Source organism: Fomitopsis serialis (assembly GCF_022376445.1).
Source record: "Fomitopsis serialis strain Sig1Antser10 chromosome Unknown B0H18scaffold_1, whole genome shotgun sequence".
In the NCBI taxonomy this organism is placed as follows: Eukaryota; Fungi; Basidiomycota; class Agaricomycetes; order Polyporales; family Fomitopsidaceae; genus Fomitopsis; species Fomitopsis serialis.
Window position 1 is genome coordinate 113,408 of NW_025954961.1, and position 21,653 is coordinate 135,060.

Genomic DNA, 21,653 nt, shown 5'->3' on the forward strand with positions numbered 1-21,653 from the left:
ACACTCCTCTGTTTGGTAACTTTTGAAGCCAGGAAAGGTAACCGGAGTGCGAAAAGGAGACAAGTGCCTCTAACGACTGGGCGAATTGGCCCCCCTTTACCTTGGTCGCCCCGTGGGAAACGGGACTTAGAGAAATCGTGTTGCGTCTCCTCAAGGGAAGATCGCGCGCGAGTCTCCCGCACGTCATATTGCAATCCTCGAGTAGCGATTCAACAAGGAGGTATGTTCGAGACATACAAATCAGCTAGAATATACAGCACTGACATGAATAGAACACGTAGATGTGGTGGGATTGTCCTCATCCACCTCGCGCCTCGGTCCCTTGTCCTCGCCCGCGTTGTGGTGATTGCGAGTCCCCGATGCGTAGACGACGCGGAAGGGAATTCTAGGTATCGGTGAAAACGATGGGCGGGGGTCGTTGGTGCGAGTTGACGGCTGCGGAAGGAGGGAGCGAGGTCTCTGGTACCTCGCGGAGGAGAGGGAGGTCGAGATGATACGATAAACACCTCCCCTGCCCTGTCCGTGGGCGTATATCGGCCTTCCTAAGCCTGCTGCGCTCGACGATTTTCCTTCCGACGATCCTAAACCTGTCGCGTCCTTCTTCCTAAGCCTGAGCCTAACCTTGACGAGCTTCCTTAGCCTGAAGTTCCTCCTAATACGAGACCTGAAGCCTGAGATTGCCCGTCGCAACCTAGATACGGAGTCCTGAGAGGTAGTGGTAGGTAACTAACTCCTCCCTCCCTCTCCCCTCCTAAGTCTCCTCCCGCCGCCGTTTTCCCACGTCCTACCCTCGCTGGCACCCGTTCCTCTCCTCTCCCGTTCCTTCCGCACCCGCCGCGTCTCCTTCCGACCCCTCGCCGTGCCCTTCTCCAGCTCCTTCCGGTCCCTCCGCCTCCTTCCGACGCCTCGCCATACCCTTCTCCAGCTCCTTCCGCTCCCTCCCCCTGGCTCTCAGTGTTTCCCCACCGTCTGCAATGCCCGCCGATGCTCCCCCGAACCCGTCCACCATCGTCTTCACCACCCGGTTCTACCGCCTCATCGATCTTCTCCGTGACGAACGTGTAGTCGAGCCTCGTCTGAACCCCGATAGCGACCACGAGTGGCTTGCCTGGGCCCACGGAGCTCGGTGGTTAATCGTGCGTCTTCCCCTTCATCCTGATTCCTGATCCCCCTCTAAGCCGTCCTCCCCGCAGCGAATGCTCTTCGACTCTCGTTCCCGTGCAGTGGCCCACGGCGATGCTTCCCTTCCGCTCGTCCGCCGCTATCCCGACGTGCAGGAGCTGATCGAGTACCTCGACCAAGTCTTCCTCACTCTTCCGTCGCAGCATAGCTACGTGGGCGAACCCTTCCCTTTGATTGCCTGGGCCCCGAATCGGGTCACCGCCGAGCAGGCCGACGCAGAGATTGGTCGTCCCCTCCTTCCGGTTCGCTACTTGGAGCGTCCCTTACAGCTCTCGTCCTACCGCGCTTCGTCCGACAGCCTCGACAGCCTCCTTACTCGGTTCCAGGGCCTCCTAGACGAGTGCCGCACCGCTAACCGCGACGCTCGTTCCGAAGCTGTTCGTATCGCCCGAGGCCTGAATACGGTGGAGGGCGGTGTTCGCGACTTGCACGCCCGCCTGTCGGAGGGAGTCTACGTCCCGGACGGCTACTCTGGGGTACCTCGCCGCCTGCGGTTCGCGCCGGTTAGGGATGTCGATGATCTGGAGGAAGGAGAGGTTGAGGACGCCATGGGGGAGGAGCCCGTTGTCCATGTACTGTAGCCGTCTTCCTCCCGCGTGTTCTTATATTGGTTGTCCTTCCGCCGAGTCGTCCTTCCGCCAATGGATGTCGCTTCGCTCCGCATTGCCCGGGCCTGAGTGCGTGTGTCGTTCCGGGCTCGTACCGCTGTTCCCATGTGGGCCTGCCCCACAGCGTCCTCGCCCGCGTCCTCGTCCTCGTCCACCACGTGTCCCGGGCTGTCCGCCTCTGGAAGAAGCCGACGTCGAGTGTTCATAATCCTCGGCCGTCAATTGCATGCGGAAGATAGCTGGTCGCTGGCTAGCTGGAGTCGATGTTGCTGGTGTACCCGTCTGCGACGGCGTGACCACTGGAGGCCATTGAGCGAAGGGGCTCGGCGTTGGTTGCGGTGATGGCGAGTAAGTGTAGTGTTGAGAAGGATAGTGGTAATACTGAAATGGTGCAGCAAATGGAGCATTTATTGTCGCATTCGGTGCAGGTATGGCGTGTGGATAGGAAAAGTGGGATGGTGATTGTGAGGGCCCGGGCAGTGGATAGACGTGTGATGGAGGTCGTGCCGGGGTGTGAAGAGCTGGGTGCGAGGACCCGGAACCACGAGTATGAGGCGTATTCGGAGGTAAGGATGGTGCTTGGCCCTGAGGTTCCGCCGATTCATCCATGTGTACCTATACACATTCGTGAGCACGGCGCGGATCGTACATCCAAATATCAAACAAAACCTACCTCGCCAGCGGCTTGACGTGTCCGCTTTGGCGGTCTTGCGAGAGGATCTGATGGCTCACCAATAGACCCAGTCTCCTGAGGTGCAGCTCGTTTTGCGGCGAGGGTCGACCTCACTGTACCGTCACTCGGAGCACCACGGGTCTTCTTGCCAGGGGGTTTCGGTTTTGGATGAAATGGGATGTCAAGCGAACACAGAAGGTCGCACAGCTCTGCCTCGTAGTCGTGTCGCCAAAGCCACCCCTTTAGCATGTCCTTCACTTCCGCAGGAGTCACGGGTCCCACGGAAGCCAGCTTGTCTATAGTCGTGTCGTCGAGTAGTGCACTTGGCCCGAAGATCGCCTGGGGAAAGTCCTGTGTGAGCTTCCGGTCGCGCCACTGCTCGAGTACACTCTGCGTGTTCGTATCAGGTAACCCTTGCGTTTGTGATGTGGCTTTGCTGGGTCGCGTAAGGCGTGGAGGTCGAGTACGATCGAAGAGTGTTGAGTCACAGACATCACAACAAGGGATGCGTACAGAGTCTGTTCAGGGAAAATGGAGTGAGCAAACACGTCCGAAGATTAGTCGGAGACTGGCAGAATGAAACAATCATACCGGAGATTGGACTCTCGTAAACTTTCCGCCATACTTCGCGTCTACACTGGGTACTCTGGACGAAGGCCAAGAGACCCTCATCTTCTCCCTCGCAGTCTACATGCGGCTGGTCATCCGGATTGAGGGACCCGTCTGCGTTGCGGGAGCTATTCCCACGATTCACGCCATGAAGGGCCGCGTGCCCTTTGGCTCCTTTCTTACCAGCTGACTTAATGTTCCGTTTGCGTGTCGCACGCGATTGGGTGGTACGGCTGGCAGCTTTCCGTGGAGCCTGACTCTCTGCCAGAGTATTCTCGGTAGGTGGTGCCTGAATATCAATCGAGTAGGCGGAACGTTGCACAAGTAAGACCGCGAGACCTTTGCGGCCACGTCCTCGGGCGGCCCGTCCTGCGCGCTGTATGAAATTGGAGAGTTTAGCGGGTAGCTTCCATTGGACTACAACATCGATGTCGGGGACATTACAACCCTGTGTTCGCATGATGAGCCTGAGCATGTATAATGAAGGCAATGTCGAAGCTCACCATGCCTGCAGCATCTGTACAGACCAGGATTCGAACCGGGCCCACATGATCGTCATCGGAGGTGGTGTTGTCACGGAATGCAGCCATGGCTGCCGTCCGATACTCGGGTGACATTGTTGCATTGAACGGGCGTATAAGGCCACGGTTCGCAAGCGATGTGTTGCGCTTGCGAAGAAGTGCCTCGAGGTGTTCAATGATCTCGTTGCCAGTCTCGATGTTCTCGACATACACATACGTCTTGGGGATATCGAGCGGGTTGTTGATTGAAGTTGGTAAGATGAAATCGAGGTCGGCGAGGGTGTTCTGCGGATGCTCGCATGCACGTACAACGATCGATACGTTTGGTCGGTCATTCCCAATGTTGACGAACTTGCTGCCGAGCTTGGGGAAATGAAGCTTGGCATGCAAGTCGCGACGAACGCGAGCAGTAAGGGTAGCTGTAACAGCGATGATAGGCGTACCAGGCGGGAGGAAGGCGCGTACTGTGCCCAAGCTACTGTAGTGCTTCCGAAAGTTCGCTCCCCAGTGCGAGAGGCAGTGCGCTTCATCCAACACTATGCTTAGCACACGCGAGGTGAACTTTTGGTTACGGAGGACCCGATCCTTGAACATGCGCGACTGTAGCATCTCGGGAGAGATGAGAATAATTCGGTATTGGGCTTGCAAAATGCCCTACAACACATTAGACACTGCTGACACAGAGACGAACGAGCAAGTCGGCGCACTTTGATGATCTCTCGCAATTTCTGGGGATCACTTTGACTGTTGACCGCAACTGCAGGTAGCCCGAACTCCGTATGGAATGTACCAACCTACAGTGATGTTAGACTGGAAAATGTCGGAACAGTAGGAAAACATAAGGACTCACCATCTCCTCCTCAAGCGCCAACAGTGGACTGACCATAATTGTGGTCTTCGCGTCATTTCCTGGCCACACGTATGGACCAGCCGCAATTGCTGTCTTGCCAGAGCCGGTGGGTGCTTGAATAATGGTGTCCGTGCCTTCGAGCTGGGCCCTTACGCCTTCGAGCTGGAACTGACGTGGCCCCTCGCTCCACTGGAATGCGTTCTTCATCAGTAGGGAGAGCTCGTCCACCTGAGCCGCCGTGAGCACAGGCCGGCGAGCAGGAGCCACCAAAGGCTTCTGCTTCGACTGGCGAAGCTTCCAGGCGTGTTTTGCGGGGCCGCGCATTGTCTGACAGCTGTCAGTGAGTGTACGAGAGAAGGGTGGCTGACGATCGGTGAGACGTGGAAGCGCTGACAACTTGAACGACAGTGAGCCTTGATCGACAGAGCTTGTCATCACCTCATCCTCTGTCATTTGGTTCCGAACTGTGCTTCGATGCCGTCCAGTCCTCTCCCTCCATCTTCGCCTGTCGTGTCGGAGCCTTCTTCTCTGACGAGTTTATCATCTAGTGGGGAGTCCATTGATGATCTCCTGCCACTGCCCTCCCTTCTCGACACCGCGGGTCTGTATCAAATCACGCCCAGTAGCGATGATCCGCTCGCACGAGGTGACAATGCAATACCTTCCGAGAGGTCCATTCCACGGACTTCACCAATTCGAACCGTGGCAGATCGCCGACGGAAGGCCAGGGTCGCACGCGAACGGGAACGCGAGGCAGCAGAGGAGGCTGAAAGGGAAGCAAAGGCAGCAAAACAAAGAGAGATATGTCAGCTGGTGATGTCGATTCTCAGTGAAAACGACGTACCTTTTGGGGACCTTCTCGAATTCATTTCAGATCCAACCTACCAACAAGGACGAGAGAGATACTGGGGTCTCTTCGTGGACACAGCCCGAGTGCGAAGAATCCTCAACTTTTGGGTCTCTTCAGAGAACAGCTCAACTGGGCGAGAAGCTGTGCGAGACTGGGCAATAGAGTATGTCAGTCGGCTCGTCGCTCGAGAGGCACGTACCGCCACCAAGGATCGATTTCTCCAAACACAGAAACGGGCCATTGACGAGCAATTCGCCCTCGGCTTCAGCATGGTTGCAACACATGGACAGCTTTTAGAGCACTGTCCATCGATGCTCAGGATTCTAGACTCATTCAGCTGTACAGCAAAACAGCGTCGGAAGCATACTCCTCGATGGGAGGCCCGCCGTTGTAATGTGAGCTTCCACCTCTGTGCCATAATTGCTGAACTGACTTGTGACTCGAACATCTGAACACAGTATCTTACAGCCAGTACATTGATCGCGCTGAGCGCACGTAGTCAAAAAAACAACTACACACGCCATGTGTTTGGGCTGTTTGCCTACGCCTCTGGAGCCCAGCGGCAGATGATTGAATTCTTGTCGCATATCGGGGTGTGCAGCAGCTACAGTACGATCACCGGCAGTATCAAGGACGGCGAGTCGGATCTGACCAGTCCTGAGGTCAGTCATGAAAATGACCACAATAGTCACGCCAACGACCCACCCGAACATGTAGGCGGCGAGGCCTTCACAGCTACAGGCCACGCCGGTGCTACCACCATGGTCGACCGCGAGAGCTCGGACTCTGAGTCGGACTCGGACTCAGACTCAACCGAGAATGAGCAAGAAAATGGATGTGACTCACCGCCCATCGGACAAGCCCTGCCATCCCCTGAACCCGAAGAACCCCATACACCACCTCGAGCAGAGCAAGCACGATCTTCAGACGACCTATGGGAATCCTTTGAGGCGGCTGTGGCGTCGCAAGCCGAAGACGATGCTGGACGAACCGATCAAGACAGATTGCTGTCTGCAGGGTTGGTCGAGACGCTCACAGAGCTGCGTACAGTGGTCGAGGAACACGAGAGAGACGACGCAGCTGAAGGCGATGCACAGACAAAAGGGCGTGTTGTGATCGGGCTTCTCAAACGCCTGTCGGACGCGTGTAAACGCGCTGCACGTGCGAACGCGTCTACGCGGGTCCTTGCCTTTGTGTACGACAACATCAACATGCTATTTCGCATTGCAGAGGCCCGAATGGGATCCACCGGCAAGGACGCCCAGCAGAACGGGACCTGTGCAACCGCGTTTGCTCTGTACGATGCCGACCCAGAGGACATGCTCACCTCCGACTACATGTCTTCCCTCGCTCATGCTCCGCCTCTCACCCTTCGCGATATCCTCCTCACACCGACTGAGAATACTGTGTTCACAGAGCTCATGCAACAGACAGTTCTCTCCATCGTTATCAACTATGGTGGCCCTGCCTTCGCGCGATTCAAAAGTGCTGCCGACCCCTCCTCTGTGAAGACTGCAGTGGACTGCAAGATCCCAGTCCATACGACCGACGTCTTTCCGCTCCCGACTATGGAGATCGACGAGTCTACCATCGTAGGAAACGCGGAGGTGACCAAGTCAATGTTCTCAGCTGTTGGGCTCGATATGGCGTCAGATACGTTCACCCGCACGGTGAAGCTCATTGCGGGTGATCAGCTCTCGATCGCACGCATCCGCTCGCTCACTAGGAACCGCGCTGGTCATGATAGCTTCGCAAATTCCTACCTCTGGGCAGTTGTCATGCCCGGCATCTTCCATTACAAGATGGCCGCGACCCACGGATTCATGGAGCTACATTACGGCCGTAACACCAGCCCCGGCAACCCTGGCTCTCTGGCATTCCACAACAACCTCCTCGATCGCAAACCCATTGTCCTCACCTCCCTTCCCTCATTCCGAGAATCCCGCGACCTAATCTTTGTCTCGCTCTATGCGCGTGTGTTGCGCTGTCTAGAGCTCGTCAGCGGCTCCGAGGATCTCACCGATTATGCTCAAAACACGACCCTCGAGCGGCTCCAGGAGCACTGCGCCGAGATCGTGCGCCGCTTCACGGACGGGAAGTATGTTGATCGCTTGCGCACTGCTTGTAATGCGGAGAAGAGGGAATATGTGGGGACTCGGACGGCGGCAGAGGGTCAGTCTGACAATAAGGATATCGAGCCTGATGGTGAGCCAGACGACGTCCTTGAGCTACTGTGCCACGAACTGATACCGAAAGCCTCCACATCAGCATTGGCCACGACATCAGCTACGACAAATGCGTCTACGACAAATGCGTCCGCGACGTCTACGACCGCACGTGCAAATCGTCCCGAAAATGAAGAGCCCCACCCGCACAAACCGACCCAAGGAGACATCGTCCTGGAGAACGCAATTCTCTTCCTGCGCGACGCCCTCATTATGAGGCTCCTCACTGACACCGTGAAATGCGGAGACTCTGGACGCCTCGTCCTCGTGCTCAAGGTCCTTGCACTGTACTACCGAGGTTGCGGACGTAACAAGTATGCACTGGAGGTCCTTTTCCTCATTCACAATCTCGAACATGTCTGGCCCGAACCGTTACGGTACATTTCTGTCTTCGTGCCATTCACAAATTACTGATTACAACCTGCAGGAAAATCATCTTGAACAACTGGCTCGTGAATCCGACTGGAAAGGCGAACGCGTGGGTCGAAGTCGACCTCCTTCAGGAGCACTTCAATTTTCTGGATCAAGGTACGTACCTCTCATATCATAGTTGTGCCAGTGCTCTCCTCACAGTTAAGCAGACTATCTACAAAGCACACGGTAGCAACGCGTCTTGGGACTGGTTGGCCATGATATCCCCTTGCATCGACATCCTCCGCCGTCTCGCAAGCCAGATGCATACCCTCCTCGGCGCCAAGCAGGGCACAAGTCACACGAGCCCGAGTCTCGACAAGGACATAAGTCAGCTCGTGGCCTCGCTGCGCCGGTTTTGCGTGTACGAGCTGCAACCAGGCCGCGAAGTCGACGACGGCACAGATGACTCAGGTCAGGTGGCTGATTCGTTGACTCAGGGACTGCAACGGCTCTCGGAGCCCCTCGACGACTTCAACAGGACATTCAGAAAGCTGCAGTCTCGCTGCAAGGCTGCCCCCTTGCTCGGTGCGAGGTATTCCGACTTTGGCGGCGGCGAGAGTCGTGAGACAGTCGATCCTCAGAACTCGCCGGCATCGCTCGAGATCATGGCCCGCGAAGTTGCTGCTCCCGCCGACGGGGCACCGGATCCTGATGATTCGGGCTCGGACGACGAAGACTTCGTGAATGAAGACGAACCGGAAGACCTGGAGCCCCAAGCTTTCATGTCTCTCGAGACGGCGGGCGATGTAGCACTCGACATGGACATTCAAGAGGACTTTGTACTCGACTTCTAATCTGTAATACAATACAGTTCTATGTAGATATCGATTTCGAGAGGCTCAGACCACACACCAGCGACGCTCCAGAAGGCAGCTATCGCGCGTTTTCTCTAAGTCCCATTTCCCACGGGTCGACCAAGGTAAAGGGCGGCCAATTCGCCCAGCCGTTCTGGCGAACAGGACAAGTGCCACGACGGACTTTGAATTTCTTTACGCCAGAACGGCTGGGTACGAGCCTAGCATATGATAACTCACCATATCATATATACTTTTCCATTCAGAGCACCCGTCACGGTCCGATCCTGCCTTGAGTCTAACCAGAAAGGTGGTGCAGGTGTGTAGGTATCCCCCAGACTTGTGTACGAGTCGCGTCGGGCGCTTACCACTTCCCGAGGTCGTCATGCCTTCTTGTGGACTTTAGAGGTCGATGTGAACCTCCTGGGACCTCTATCTTGCTGTTCCCGGTGCGTGTAGTGCAGCGGGAGCGTTTCTATGACCGTAGAGTGAGGATTGAGTGAGTTGTTGAGGGTATGGAGCAGGCGGCAGACCAGCGATGCGCTGTGGCTGAGGCGCGTCGTGCAAAATGCCCGGCCCCGGACTATCGGGCAACCGTAAGCGTGTTGAGATGATGGTTGATAGGGAAACCTCCTAGGCTGCTCACCTTTGTCTCCAGGCGGCACAGTCGTGATGCATCAAGTACAAGCATAGACTAGACGCTTGTCGGCTCTTATGGTCTGCACTGGGTCTGCAAACGGAGACTGAAGCATTCAGTGTAACGGGGGTGACTGGTCCCACTGGCATAAACGAGAGTATCTCTTTCTGGTCAGCAACAGAGACTATGGCCCAGTGCCTCGCCCATTTTGGCAGGTGAAGAACGCGACACAACTTCGATGTCTTCGCTCAGTCTTCGCCTGAGATGTGCTGACGACGGTGCTCGTCAACGTACAGCCAATTGCCTCGAAACTGCGGGCGCAATCCTTTTGTGCAAAGGAGTTGTGATGGCAGAGGGAGTCGGCCTGCACATTCGGTCCAAACTTCACTTCGACCGTATCGACTGCACCCGACCGTAAGTACCGCTCAAATTCAGGCTCCTGCCTGACAGCAGGGATCGTGAGGCTGAGCGTGGCAAAAGCAATGCTAATAGAGGTCATGAGAGGTCATCAACGTACGTTATACAGTAGCTATAATATATGGCGTAACGATTGTCTCCGGAATAAGAACCAGGGGGAATGACGACAAATGACAACCAGTAGGCACGATAGGCGACGGACACAGTGCCCGTCAGAGAAGCACGAAGGCGCACCGATGTCTGATATTACCCGCAGAAATGCAGCGGACACGGGCCGTTTTATCTCTTGCGTAGCTGCTCACGGAGGGTCGAATTCTCCGTCTGTACGTTATTCAGCTCCTCCAGTAGGGCCATCTGTTGTATCTGTTGAGAGCCTCGCATCGATTCGATCTCGTCCTTCGCCCGAGCGAGCGATGCGTTACACTCTGCAAGCTGAGTCTCCAGCTGCTTGCTGACATTGACAGAGCCGCCGGCGGATGCTGACTCTTCCGCCAGAGCAAGCATGCGCGCACTGAGTGCGTTGTTGGCGTCCGTGAGCTGTCGGCAGGTCTCGGCTTGCTCAGCAGCTTGCATCTCGATCTCGAGCTTCTCAGCAGTGATTTGCTCAATAGTCTCATGCAGTTGTTGCACCTCCTCGTCCCTGAGATACATAGTATCAGTGTGGCGCCCGAGGAACATCCAAACGCCAGTACTTACAGTGCTTGTTGCTTGGCCATCATTGTGAGATTTCGCTCTTCAAGCATGTTGACCTGCTTCTGGTATGTCTCAAGTGCGTTACTACTCTCCTGCGCCAACTTCTGAGCCCGCTCCGCATTCTTCTTGAGTAGGTCGTGTGCTTGCGCGAACCGGAGGAGACGCTCGATAAGAGCACGGTCGTCTGCAATGAGAGCTTGCACTCTGGTCACGAAGCCCTCCACTGTGAAAGCGCCGGAGGGCTGAGCGGAAGTACCCCTCGGGTCATACAGGGTTTTGAGTGACCGCACATCCATGTCCGACAGTGATGCATTGCTACGACTGGCCAGAACAGGGCTTGAAGGAGGACCCGGGCGGATGTTACGCGCACCGAGTTTGTTGGCCCGAGCTTCAGGAGAGGGTAGTACGGCCCACATAGGCTGCAATAGCGCAACTATTGATGCAGCGTCGGTGGCAAAGTCCACGGGACCCTGAGGACCCTGCAGGCTGACTACTGCCATCTGCGCCATCGATTGTTCCTTGAATGAAATGGCGTTAGGTTAATCGTTCAAAGCGAGCTATTGACTTACCCTGAGCTGCGTTTCGAAGTCCCGAGCTTGCATTCTCGCCTCGTCTCGCGTTCGTCGTGCTTCTTCGACCTCCTCGAACAGCGCCTCTCGCTTGTCGAGACCTGCACGGACGTCCATCTCAAGTTTCGTCCGCAGTGCAACCCACTCATCCTCGGCACGAGCATGCGCCTCGGCCTTGGAGTGCATGTCTTCTATATGCCGCCCGACGGATTGTACAAGACCCATGAGCGAGACATCCCGCGATGTGAGCACGATGCCGTGGGCGTGCATGAGGTCCCGTAGTGCATCGGAGTACTGTGCCAATTCCATCTTGCTCTGCGCGCCGTCCTGCAATGTAGCCTTCTCCGCCTCCCACGATGACCGCTCAATATCCCACTGTAACTTCATATCTGCCATCTGCCTCTGCGTCTCTTCCATCTTCTTCTCCCTCGCCGCCAACATACCTCGAATCTCTTCTCGCTCGCGCGCGAACGCGGTCTCCATCTCCGCAACCTCCCCGCTCTGTTCCTCAAGTACCTCCAGTCTTCTCTCGAGTGTGTCCACCTCGCGACGTCGTTCTTCTAGCTCCGCATGGTCCCGTCTCCAAACCGCCCTCTCCGCCTCGAGTTCCTGCAATCGCACGTCGACGCCTTCCGCCCTACCCGCCGACTGCTCGAGCGTCGCGATGGTCTCCTCTGCACTTTGAAGGTCCATTCCCAACGTTGTCTCTATCTGCTCCTTCTCGAGACGCAAATGGGAGAGCTCGCGCACCATCTCGCCCTGCTTTGCGGTCGCAGCTTCAAGGGCGGCCGTGGCGGCCCTGAGCTTATCCTCTAGCGCGGTGACCTCTGCCATTGTCGGCGGTAATCGAGGGGTGGTCGGAGTGACAGAATCTGAGTGGCCTGCGAAGAAGTGCTCGAAGCGACCTCGTGAGGATACGGTGGTCATGCTCGTCACGGACGATGGCGTTGGGCTCATCTGCGCACTGCGACTGGGCGAGCTGTACCCAGACGCGCTTGAGTCCCCGTCCTGGGGCGCGGCTTTCTTCTCGAGGCTCCGGACTGAGTAGCTGAGTACCCCTGCGCGATGTTCGAACAGCTTCCGCTGTATCTCGTTTGCGCGTTCCGAGACGCGCCATAAATCCTTTTGTGCCTGTTCAACCTTCCGGTTGGCTGTCTCCAGGTGCTCGCTTGACTGCTTGGATACGTTCTTGTAGGATGCGTTCGCCTTGGACAGGGATAGTGCTGCATCGCGTATTTTGGTCTCAAGAGCGAGTTTCTTCGTCATAGCAGCGAGCCGCGAGGAGAGCACTTGGTGCTCCTATGCGCGATACACAGTTCTAGTACGATCAACAGAAGTAGACATGTGAGACACACCTTCTTGAGCTCCTCAACCTCCTCCGCACTCAGAATCTCGCATCCTCGACTGTCCACGATCGCCTCGCTCGCGAGCAGGCTGATGAGAAGGTCGTCCCGGGCATTATAAACCATAGATGTTGGACGTAGTTCCATCGCAACAGGTTTTCTTGAAAGCTCCGATACACGGGTGGGGAGCGGGCGAGGCGATGATGGGCCCGCGCCCGGTGACGAAAGCTGTCCGGACGAGCCGTTGCTTCGTGGCGGGGAGATACCGTTTGACTCGCGCGATGATTGTGGTGAATGGAAAGAGCCATTGCCTACAACGCCCTCATCGAAAGTCGAGGCCGTGGGCAGCGGTCGCTGCCTGTCCTTCCGGAAGAATAGTCCTGCAGTTGTCGTTTTGGGACTGTCCACCGGGTCTGGCGGCGAGGAGTCCGTAGGACTCTGGACCGGTGAGGGCGGCCATGTAGGTTTGGGCGGAACAGCAAGGGGAGCAGGGCTCTGGAAGGGTGACTCGAGGGTTGGGCCTGGGGGAGGAGTGGACGGAGAGACGGGGAATTGCTGGGCGGTCGGAGGCGTGCCTCCGCCAGCGAGAAATCGACGTACGCCGTTCATGCACGATTCGCACCGCTAGGGCAAAATGCCCGCTCCGAGATGAGTGACCCAATAGTGAGAGCAGGCAGCCAGTCGCCGATGAGATGTGGAAAGCACAGCGGCGGCTTGTTGGCGGGACGGACGGTTGCCGAGAGTCAAATCGTAGTCGCTGGAAGCGGCGGTGACTCTCCCTGACGACAATGCGATACTACTCGTTGTTCAAGGATGCGGAGGAATCCGAATCAGAAGGAGACAGCACTGAACGATATCCGCGGACGCATTGAGCCAGAAATATCCCATCATGTTGAAGTATCGCTTCGCGAAGTGCGTATCCCGATGTTCATGCGAGCTTCCGCGTTACCATACCCTACGAGTCATCGTTTGACACGCTCGGTAACCCTATGACACTGCGCCTAGTAGTCTTTGAAGGCTTCACGAAGTTGCGCTACATACAGTAAGTATTGACAACGTGTTGTAGCAAGTAGGTAAAGTCGCAAGATCGATTGCAATCATTGCCAGCGTGAAGCAACATGTATATATGTCGGGCCGTACATATGGACAAAGGTCCAGCGTCCAACGTCCAACACTGATCTGAGTGCCATGTCATGCCTCCCGCTCATTTAAAGCACATGGTACTTAGCAGCGGGATCTCAGCTTCTGCCCCAGTAACGCGGCCCAATCCCGAAGGCACACACGAACATCATCATGACACTCCCCACTTCAAGAACGAAGTAAGGCGTACGCGGTCCAGCGAAGAACGCTGCGAGCGCCAGAACGAGCATCGCATGCTTCGGAGACAGCATAAGTCTACCGAATCTACAGAATGTCGTGGTCGTCAGAACGTGAGTGCCACGGTCAACGAAGTAACGCAGCACTCACGAAGGCTCGAACATAGTCCCTCCCATGCCTGCCCATTCAACGAGGACAAGCCACGGTGCCACTACCAGTACGTTCCGGTCCGAACTCCAGCCCCAACCTGAGCCGGCGCCCCACACGGCCTGTAGTCCGGATCCCGCGAGGGTGCGCACCCATACAGCGAGCACAGGTGCAGCGATGGGCAGCAGCCATGTCATCAGCAACAGGATGTATCTGTTCGTGTTATATGCCGACACCAGAGCATCAAAGGAACTAAAACTGGGGGACGATCTAGGCGACGCGAGCTCTGGGGATGGTGGGATGGTGGACTCCTCGCGGGACATGAGCGGGATGGAGTGCTCTTTTGGTTTTCCGGATGCCGAACGGACGACAGCCGCGCCGGCCGCGCAGGTGTAGAAGTGATAGATCCATGCGCACAGGAAGGCGACCTGCCATGGTATGAACACCACGATCAGGAGGAAGACGAAGAGCATGGAGACAAGGGCGTTTCTTCTTGCACTGATAATCTCTCTGGACCTGTAGACATATGTCAAAGACAACCGGAATGAGGCTGAGAGCGGCATACCTTGTCGGTCGCCGAGCTCCGCACGACAGCGCCTTCGACGTGAGTGTCAGGGTCATACCAACTACCGTCCAACTCACGCACACCAAACCGACGACCACCAGTAGTAACAGAGGTGCAATACCCGCGAATACCGGTGCGCCTACGTTCCCAAGCCACATCCCAGTCGGGAGCGGTATGAATGACACCGCAACACTCAACACGAGCATCTTCGGGAGCCACCGAGTAGCCAGGTACGATAGCGATTCGGCGACATTTGGAACTGGGCGAGGCCCCTCTCCGGCACCCCAAGCATGGTGCAGCGCGAGCGCAACGATGCCTACTCCCCAAGCGATGACCGCCTGCGCGTATCGCGTGCCCCATCTCCCTAGTGTGCCCCACCAGTTGATTGAGATGTAGAGGTTCTCCACTGAGCATGGCTGATCGTTGGAGGTATAGACTATGAGGTTGAAGCCGTGGAGAGGAGTAGAGACGAAGGGCCCTGAAGCGTGCGAGTGGAGCAGTGTGGCTTGGTGCGGCTGAGACTGGAGGAGAGAGAAGTAGTGTGTCTCGAAGTGGTCGGAGGTGTGCTCGAGCAGAGGGGGCATGAGTGCATCTAGACATCGGGTCAGCTCTGTGGAGAGTACTGATTAGTGAGAGGAAGCACCTTTACAAGTCGCCGCATCCCTCAACGATGATTTGAGCCTGTACACTACTAACGAACTGGAAAGCAGCTTCGGGAAGACTACTTCCGTTCGGAGTGTACTCGCTGGGAAGTCGAGTTTCGATCCCGCCCATATCAAGCCTACAGCAACACATTAGAACGACTTTACTGCGACGACCGTGAACATACTGACCGAACATCCCTACGTCTTTCACAATCGGTTCGTCGCCAGCAAAGCCCGCTGTAACCCAGCCCCGCCCATCTGCGTCCTCGATCAACACAGCCACATAGGATTGCTGCTCCGAAGTACCAATTGGGACGTTCGCGACGAACACGACTACACCCTCGCTTTCGTCCGACCCTTCATCGGGCGCAGGGAATGGCTTGTCTGGCACTGGTTCCGGTACAAGCTTGAGGATCGTAGGTGAGAGCCGCGGACACGAAGTGTGAGTAGACGAGGAGCAGAGGTAGACAGAGACCCGGAGAGGAAGGGGATTGTGAGGCGAGATGGGGGCGATTGACCCACGAGACAAGTATAGAGTGAACAGGCTATTGGATTGTGTGGGCGTATTGGGTATCGGAAGGAGATACGTGTGCGACTGAGTAGGTCTCCGAAGGAGGAGCGCGTCGGAGTAGTGCACTTCTTCTGGTCGAAGTGCACTCAGATCGATAGTGTCCCTGTGGTCGCCGACACCATCGTCTACAAACGACGCAGGGGGAGCGTGCCCATCCCTGAGCCACTTGTCCAGCACTTGCCCGCGTACTTTTGTTGAATGCTCTGCTGCAGCAGCCAACTCGATCACCGCTCTTGCTACGCGCCATCGCACCTGATGGCACCAGACCATCTCTTTGTGTCCAACTCCAGTCCAAGCACCCTCGAGTGCACTGGTAAAGACTGTCCGCCGATAGAAAGTTGAACCGCCGTCGTCTGCTTCTGGAACAGGCAAGATACATGACTCTGCCGGTACAAGCAGATCAGTGGCGCCTCCACATAGCGATAGCACAGGCGTAGAATCATCTCGTAGGATCTCTCGATTGCTTGCGAGTATGCTGTCGATACGACGATCGAGTCGTGCGGGAGGCAGCGTATGCGCAGTGGACATCGTGATGAGTGCGGAGACGTTGGGATGCGGTAGCAGGGAGACCGCAACAGTGCCACCCATGGAATGTCCCAGGAGGATGATGGAGGTGGGCTTCTCGTAAAGCGAAAGAATGTAGTCGACAGCTGCACGAGCATAGGCCGTCTCGGCATCGAGGGTATGACCGTCAAAGGCAGACAGGTCCTCATTGAATTCAACTAAAACGATGTTACGAGGAGTAGCATATGACATGAGGTGAGCGACATACGCGCAAAGAAGTCGACCGGCCTCTGAGGACCGTGCTCAAAAGCGGCCTCAACATGATATGGGGACGAAAAATACTGGCGCGTCGCTGAGGATGCTATTGAGCGGACTTGATGCGAAGAACCGGCGTTGCCGGGAATGAAGAGTACCGGAGACCCACGGAGCTATACTGATGCTTAATGAAACCTTCTGCGATGCGCCGCATAAGCCGTGTGCCATACCTCGCCAGGGCCCTCCCAGCCAACTTCGCGGTAGAGGAAGAGAGAGTAGCGGGACGCGAGAGGTGTCCAGCTGTGATCCAAGCCGGCCTGAAGCACGTATGAGGGTGACATCCACGACATGCGACATCCCTGTGGCGAGAGTGTCTTCACAATGTCCAGACCAGCGCGGTAGAAAATAAGCACACAAAGAAGTGCATATGCTCCGAGGAAACCGATGGCCTGCCAGTGAGAGCGCATACCCATTGCTGGCCGCGACAGCGAGTGTTCGTCGCTCGCTGACCACCCAACTGGAGATGTACAAGCAGTATATCCAAACTTTAGGCGGTCATCGGTAGTCGCATGTGTCGGTGTGGTCCAAGTGTCGTCGCTGTGTGCCACATTGCTCGCCGCGAGCATCTGTGCCTCAGCTCGCCCGCCCATCGCGAGCGCTCGTCCTTAAGCCTGCCCTAGACAAGGTGTGCGTGACCGCGTTGTGAGCAGGAACGCTCGATTCTTGGTGTGCACAGCACAGCAAGACTGGCTACCGCAGTCCTACGCAAGACCCACTTGATACCTTGATATGACTTTCAAACGTTTGGGACGATTCGGTGCATGGAACACGTTCACTGGGTTTCGTTTCGTTCAGTCCTACTGTGAGTGATACACCCGAGCTCAGGCTCTCGAAGGCCGCCTAGTATGACGCTGCAATGCGGACGTGTTCATAGAGGAGTCAGCTCAAGCCTAAATAAAGGCCTAAGGGGTGCCAGCTTGCCAGAGATGCAACTTGGTCCGAATCCGAGGTTCTGTGCGAGGCAGCACGGCCAAGCCGCTGGAGCTGTGCTAACAGGACTCTACAACAACGGCTACCATATGTGCTTCATTCATTCGAACTCCACTGGCATCTGTAAGGAATGTGATCGCGGCGAACGGCTGACTTGAAGCGAGGGCGCAAATAACTCCAGAAAAGCGGTCAGTACACATCCATTGGTAAATCGTAAGAACATACTGAGACTACCAGACCTTTCTCAGGTATTAGCATCTGTCGTGACTGGCGCTGCAATGGGTCGGCTTTAAAATACCCTCAGGCTCACAAAGATGCAATGTTCCCTGCGATGACTCGGTTTCTCGACACGGCGACCGATTTTACTTTGCGACGCTCTGAGCAAGTACCCACTATGTTGCGTCGGCCCATTTTCCCACTCGCCTGGCTTGCCCGCTGACTTGGCCCCTACTCGTCCGATTAACTGCCAGCCCCTTGTGTACATGCCTATCCGCTGACTGCTGCCTCGTCGCACCATTACCCACCCACTCGTCTGCCTGCCTTCTCGTTCGCCCGCCTGCGCATTCCTTGCTCGCGCACTCCCCCACTGCCCGCTTCTCCCGGCTCCGTCCGTGACCAGCTTAATTTATCTGATGCGTGTGGCATTTGTCCCTTCAAGCTTCAGTGGCTGGCTCCTACCTTCCGCGTGTACAGTCCGGGACCTTCGACTGTCCCAAGGCACTGATGCAGCATTGAAGCTATCTCTACGGCTTTGTTTCCAGTCAGTCGCACATGCCGGGTCCCTGACGTCTAGATCTGACTGCGGCTCCATGTCTGACATCAATTTCTTGAGATGTATGTACCTTCTTCAAGTATCCAGATGTTACATTCTTCTGTCACCGGTGGCCGTTGCGCTGGTATCATCCTGACAGCAATTTCTATCAGATGATGTTTGCCCTCGTTTCCAAACAACTTGCCGTCGAGCGAGTACGTTGGGTTCCGATGATCATGGGCCAGCAGTCGCTTCGAATCATCCTTCATTCCGATGGGTACGCGTGTCCATCGCCCTCTTCCGTGCAGCCGTTCCGCGATTATGCTGATCATGTGCGACTCTACCTACCAGGTATCTTTTATCTCCATTGGCTTCCTGGAAGGCCGTAGCCTGACTTTGTGAGTCCCAGGTGAGCTAAGTTGCAGATACGTCTCACACGCGACCTAATGGTGCAAGTCGCTGTCTCCCTCGACTTGCCGGAAGTGCATGGGTTGTTCAAGCACACCGGTATGTATACGTGGGCCGTATGAACTAAGCTGTTATTATCCCGCCTTCAGCATAGCATCTGCGGTCCGGCGAAATCAGATTTGACCGCCCGCGATCCCGTGCATGATACGTCTCGACTGGTGCCGCAGAAGTCCTGGTGACCTGGACCTTGCTAACAGCCGCCATACACCATAGTCACGTACTCGCTCCATGACTGCCGAGGCGGCCTGGTCACAGGCCTACGTAGGAGCAATATTACTGTAAAGGTGCACTCCAGCTGAGAACCAGCGGCTCAACGACGTCCGGCAACAAGTTCTGACGGACTACCCCGAAGCTAGCTCATTGGCAGTGCCTGTGTGGGCCGCGTCGCGGGCTGTTCTGCGGGGCATATCGAGTGGAAAATCAGACCTGGGAACAATTCTCATTTTTGTACGACTTGTAGCCGGTTTTACACAGCCTATGCTTCCCCATGGGTAACGGATTATCGTCGCTTGTAACCGAGGGTGAGCGAGACAACGATGCACGCAACTTCATAAGTCCTGGTTTGAGTAATCGGCTTTAAAACAAGAAATACTTGATGTTGAACAGCCACTCCTGACAACGGCTCGGAACCAGTTGTACTTCAAGTTCATCCACAGAGGGGAACCTGCAAGTCCGCGACAATGACATATACGAGTGCGAGCGGCCGCGGTTTAATCCAGTCATCAGGATCTGCTTGCATGATCCGAAGTCAAACCGTTGTTGCTACGAGAACCCTGACCAGTGTGTGGTTAGTTTCGAAGTTGAGTCACTGTCCATTCAGACGCGGCTTCCTTCAATTCTGGTCCATGTTGTACAGTCCGTGAAGTTCGGGCAAATATTGATACAAGAGACATACAACGGAGGAAGATAGCCGGCTTACCTTCCTGCTACAGGTCATGGTGGGCAACCTTCCCACATAAACGTTAACCATTTTGAGTTGTGGTGTGTTTTCGAGCGCGCGTGCGTGCAAGGATCGCAGTTGACATGCAGTCATAGTCACCGTGACTATCAGTACTACACCGTGACTAGCATGTATCGGCGACAATTGTTGACGATAGAATGCTAATGAATGAGGTTGTCGTAACAAGGGATTATAATCTAGACGTGCAGGCTGAGAACGGGCGGCCACGGCGCACAAACGACGAGCGGAGACCGAGAAGACCGAGAAGGCGGCCGCGGTGGCTTCGAGACGGGAGCGCCGATCGAGCGGTGCCCGGGCGGTGCACGTGAAACTGACGACGGCAGAGGCGGCTGGCTGCCATTCTGGGCGAACACCACTCTGCGATCCCACCGTCGGGTCTCAGTGCGAGCGTACTCGCCAGTGGCCCTCACCCCCTCCTCCTCGCAATGGCCGACAACACAGACAGCTTTTTCGACGATTATCCTGATGTCGACCAGTCTGGGTGCCGCCTATTAGGCCCTACGGCTTTGGTACGTTCCGTACTCCCGAACCGTGGTACTTGCTCCGAACTCAGTCGATGCGCAGGTCACTCAGGGTCTCATGGGCGTGCTGGTCATTGCTTCCCTTATCTACAAGAGACACAGAGAGAGCCCGAGACGGCCCTGGCGGATCTGGTGCGTCTTCTGGTTCTGCCTGCGACGGTCCAGTTGCTGACCGACTTGTGGCATGCCACAGGCTCTTCGATGTCTCCAAACAAATCATCGGACAATTGGTCATACACGGAGTTAATGTTCTCATTTCAGACACCATTGCGCATCTATCGTCTGGCAATGCGTGCGTGTTCTACTTCCTCAATATTCTTGTCGACACCACCATCGGTACGTTCGGTCTCCCATCCCGTTCGCACAGGTATACCGAGCTTCAAACCCCATAGGCGTCGGCATTATTTACTTCATTCTGCACGTCACGACCTGGCTCCTTAGCGAGAAATGCCACTTCAAAGGATTCGAGTCTGGGCAGTACGGCTCACCACCCTCCTTCAATTACTGGATCCGCCAGGCCACCGTCTACATCTTCTCCCTCCTCTTCATGAAGATGCTCGTCATCGTCCTCTTCGCCGCATGGCCCGGCATCTTCATGCTCGGCGAGTGGCTCCTCACCTTCCTCGGGCCCAGCGATGCCGTCCAGGTCATCTTGTATGTACCGCCCCGCTCGCATCCCATCTCGCCCGCTAATTCGACCTCGCAGCACGATGGGTCTCTTCCCCATCATGATGAACGTCGTCCAATTCTGGCTCATCGACTCCATCGTCAAGTCCTCCCAAGCCGCCGCCGTCGCCCTCCCCACGCTCACGCCCCGCTCCTCCACCGACGGTGAGCACGAGCACGAGCCGCTCTTCCGCGCCTCCTCCGACGATGACGACGACGACGGCGCCTTCCTCGCCCGGCACGACATCGAGAACCCGCTGCCGCGCGCGCGCTCTGAGGACGCCGACAGGCCAGGCGTGCCCGATGAGCCGAAATCGCTCGGCTCGGGCACCTCCACCGCCGTCGGCTCGAGCCCGGGCACGCCCAAGCCCAAGCCAATCGACATCAAGCGCGACGTGGACGTGGACGCGCACGCGTACCCCCCAAGCCTCGCCGGCTCGAGCGTGGCTACGAGCTCCTCGGCCGCGTCCTCGCTGCATGGGCGCTCCAGGTCCCCGCGGGCGAAACGAAAACACTCACCCCCGCCTGCGCTCCCGCTCAACCCGGTGTCGCCGCCTGCCCATCGGCAGCCGACACGCCGGCATGCCCACAGCAATAGCATTACACCTAAAGCTCAAGTATCTCGGTATGATGACGACGAGAAAGACTGGGCGGAATGGGGTAACGAGGGCGACGACTGGGCGGAACGGGTGGGCGAGGAGGAATGGACTGGGAGACGTATGGGAGCGCGGAAGGCAGAGCTAGACAACGTATGGGCCCGACAACATAGTGCGGCACCTTCTGTCTCGTAGCGGTATGGATCTACCTGAGTTTTACTTGCTGTCTGCGTACTTTGCTGTCGTCTATTGTGTATCATACCCTGCCACCATTAGTTCGTCTCACGCGGAATGATAGAGGATCACCACTGC

General features: G+C 56.4%; 5 protein-coding genes across 5 annotated transcripts; 2 read left to right on the plus strand and 3 right to left on the minus strand.

The window, feature by feature from the left end:
• Positions 1 to 2,448: 2,448 nt before the first annotated feature.
• On the minus strand, positions 2,449 to 4,650 carry B0H18DRAFT_866727 (P-loop containing nucleoside triphosphate hydrolase protein; the record flags this gene model as incomplete). Its single annotated transcript, XM_048039803.1, has 5 exons — positions 2,449 to 2,981; positions 3,055 to 3,520; positions 3,576 to 4,247; positions 4,301 to 4,387; positions 4,444 to 4,650. 5 exons carry the CDS (start codon positions 4,648 to 4,650, stop codon positions 2,449 to 2,451), a joined length of 1,965 nt encoding a protein of 654 aa, XP_047900855.1.
• Positions 4,651 to 6,054: 1,404 nt separating this feature from the next.
• On the plus strand, positions 6,055 to 9,096 carry B0H18DRAFT_965183 (uncharacterized protein; the record flags this gene model as incomplete). The annotated part of the gene is made up of 3 exons (XM_048043239.1): positions 6,055 to 7,895; positions 7,946 to 8,726; positions 8,961 to 9,096. The coding sequence occupies 2 exons, from the start codon at positions 6,055 to 6,057 to the stop codon at positions 8,724 to 8,726; spliced, it is 2,622 nt and encodes an 873-aa protein (XP_047900856.1). The 3' UTR covers positions 8,961 to 9,096.
• A 597-nt stretch (positions 9,097 to 9,693) lies between these two features.
• Positions 9,694 to 13,334, minus strand: B0H18DRAFT_1205345 (Up-regulated during septation-domain-containing protein). Its single transcript, XM_048036126.1, has 4 exons — positions 12,398 to 13,334; positions 11,043 to 12,341; positions 10,477 to 10,991; positions 9,694 to 10,420 (listed from the first exon to the last, which is right to left on the minus strand). The coding sequence occupies exons 1-4, from the start codon at positions 12,992 to 12,994 to the stop codon at positions 10,060 to 10,062; spliced, it is 2,772 nt and encodes a 923-aa protein (XP_047900857.1). The 5' UTR covers positions 12,995 to 13,334; the 3' UTR covers positions 9,694 to 10,059.
• Positions 13,335 to 13,623: 289 nt separating this feature from the next.
• B0H18DRAFT_1112235 (PGAP1-like protein-domain-containing protein) lies at positions 13,624 to 16,861 on the minus strand (the record flags this gene model as incomplete). Its single annotated transcript, XM_048032785.1, has 8 exons — positions 13,624 to 13,780; positions 13,853 to 14,365; positions 14,415 to 14,446; positions 14,498 to 15,006; positions 15,058 to 15,195; positions 15,248 to 16,351; positions 16,402 to 16,561; positions 16,619 to 16,861. The coding sequence occupies 8 exons, from the start codon at positions 16,859 to 16,861 to the stop codon at positions 13,624 to 13,626; spliced, it is 2,856 nt and encodes a 951-aa protein (XP_047900858.1).
• Positions 16,862 to 19,907: 3,046 nt separating this feature from the next.
• Positions 19,908 to 21,653, plus strand: B0H18DRAFT_965206 (vacuolar membrane protein-domain-containing protein). The gene is made up of 5 exons (XM_048043240.1): positions 19,908 to 20,067; positions 20,123 to 20,211; positions 20,273 to 20,415; positions 20,472 to 20,733; positions 20,786 to 21,653. The coding sequence occupies exons 1-5, from the start codon at positions 19,984 to 19,986 to the stop codon at positions 21,534 to 21,536; spliced, it is 1,329 nt and encodes a 442-aa protein (XP_047900859.1). The 5' UTR covers positions 19,908 to 19,983; the 3' UTR covers positions 21,537 to 21,653.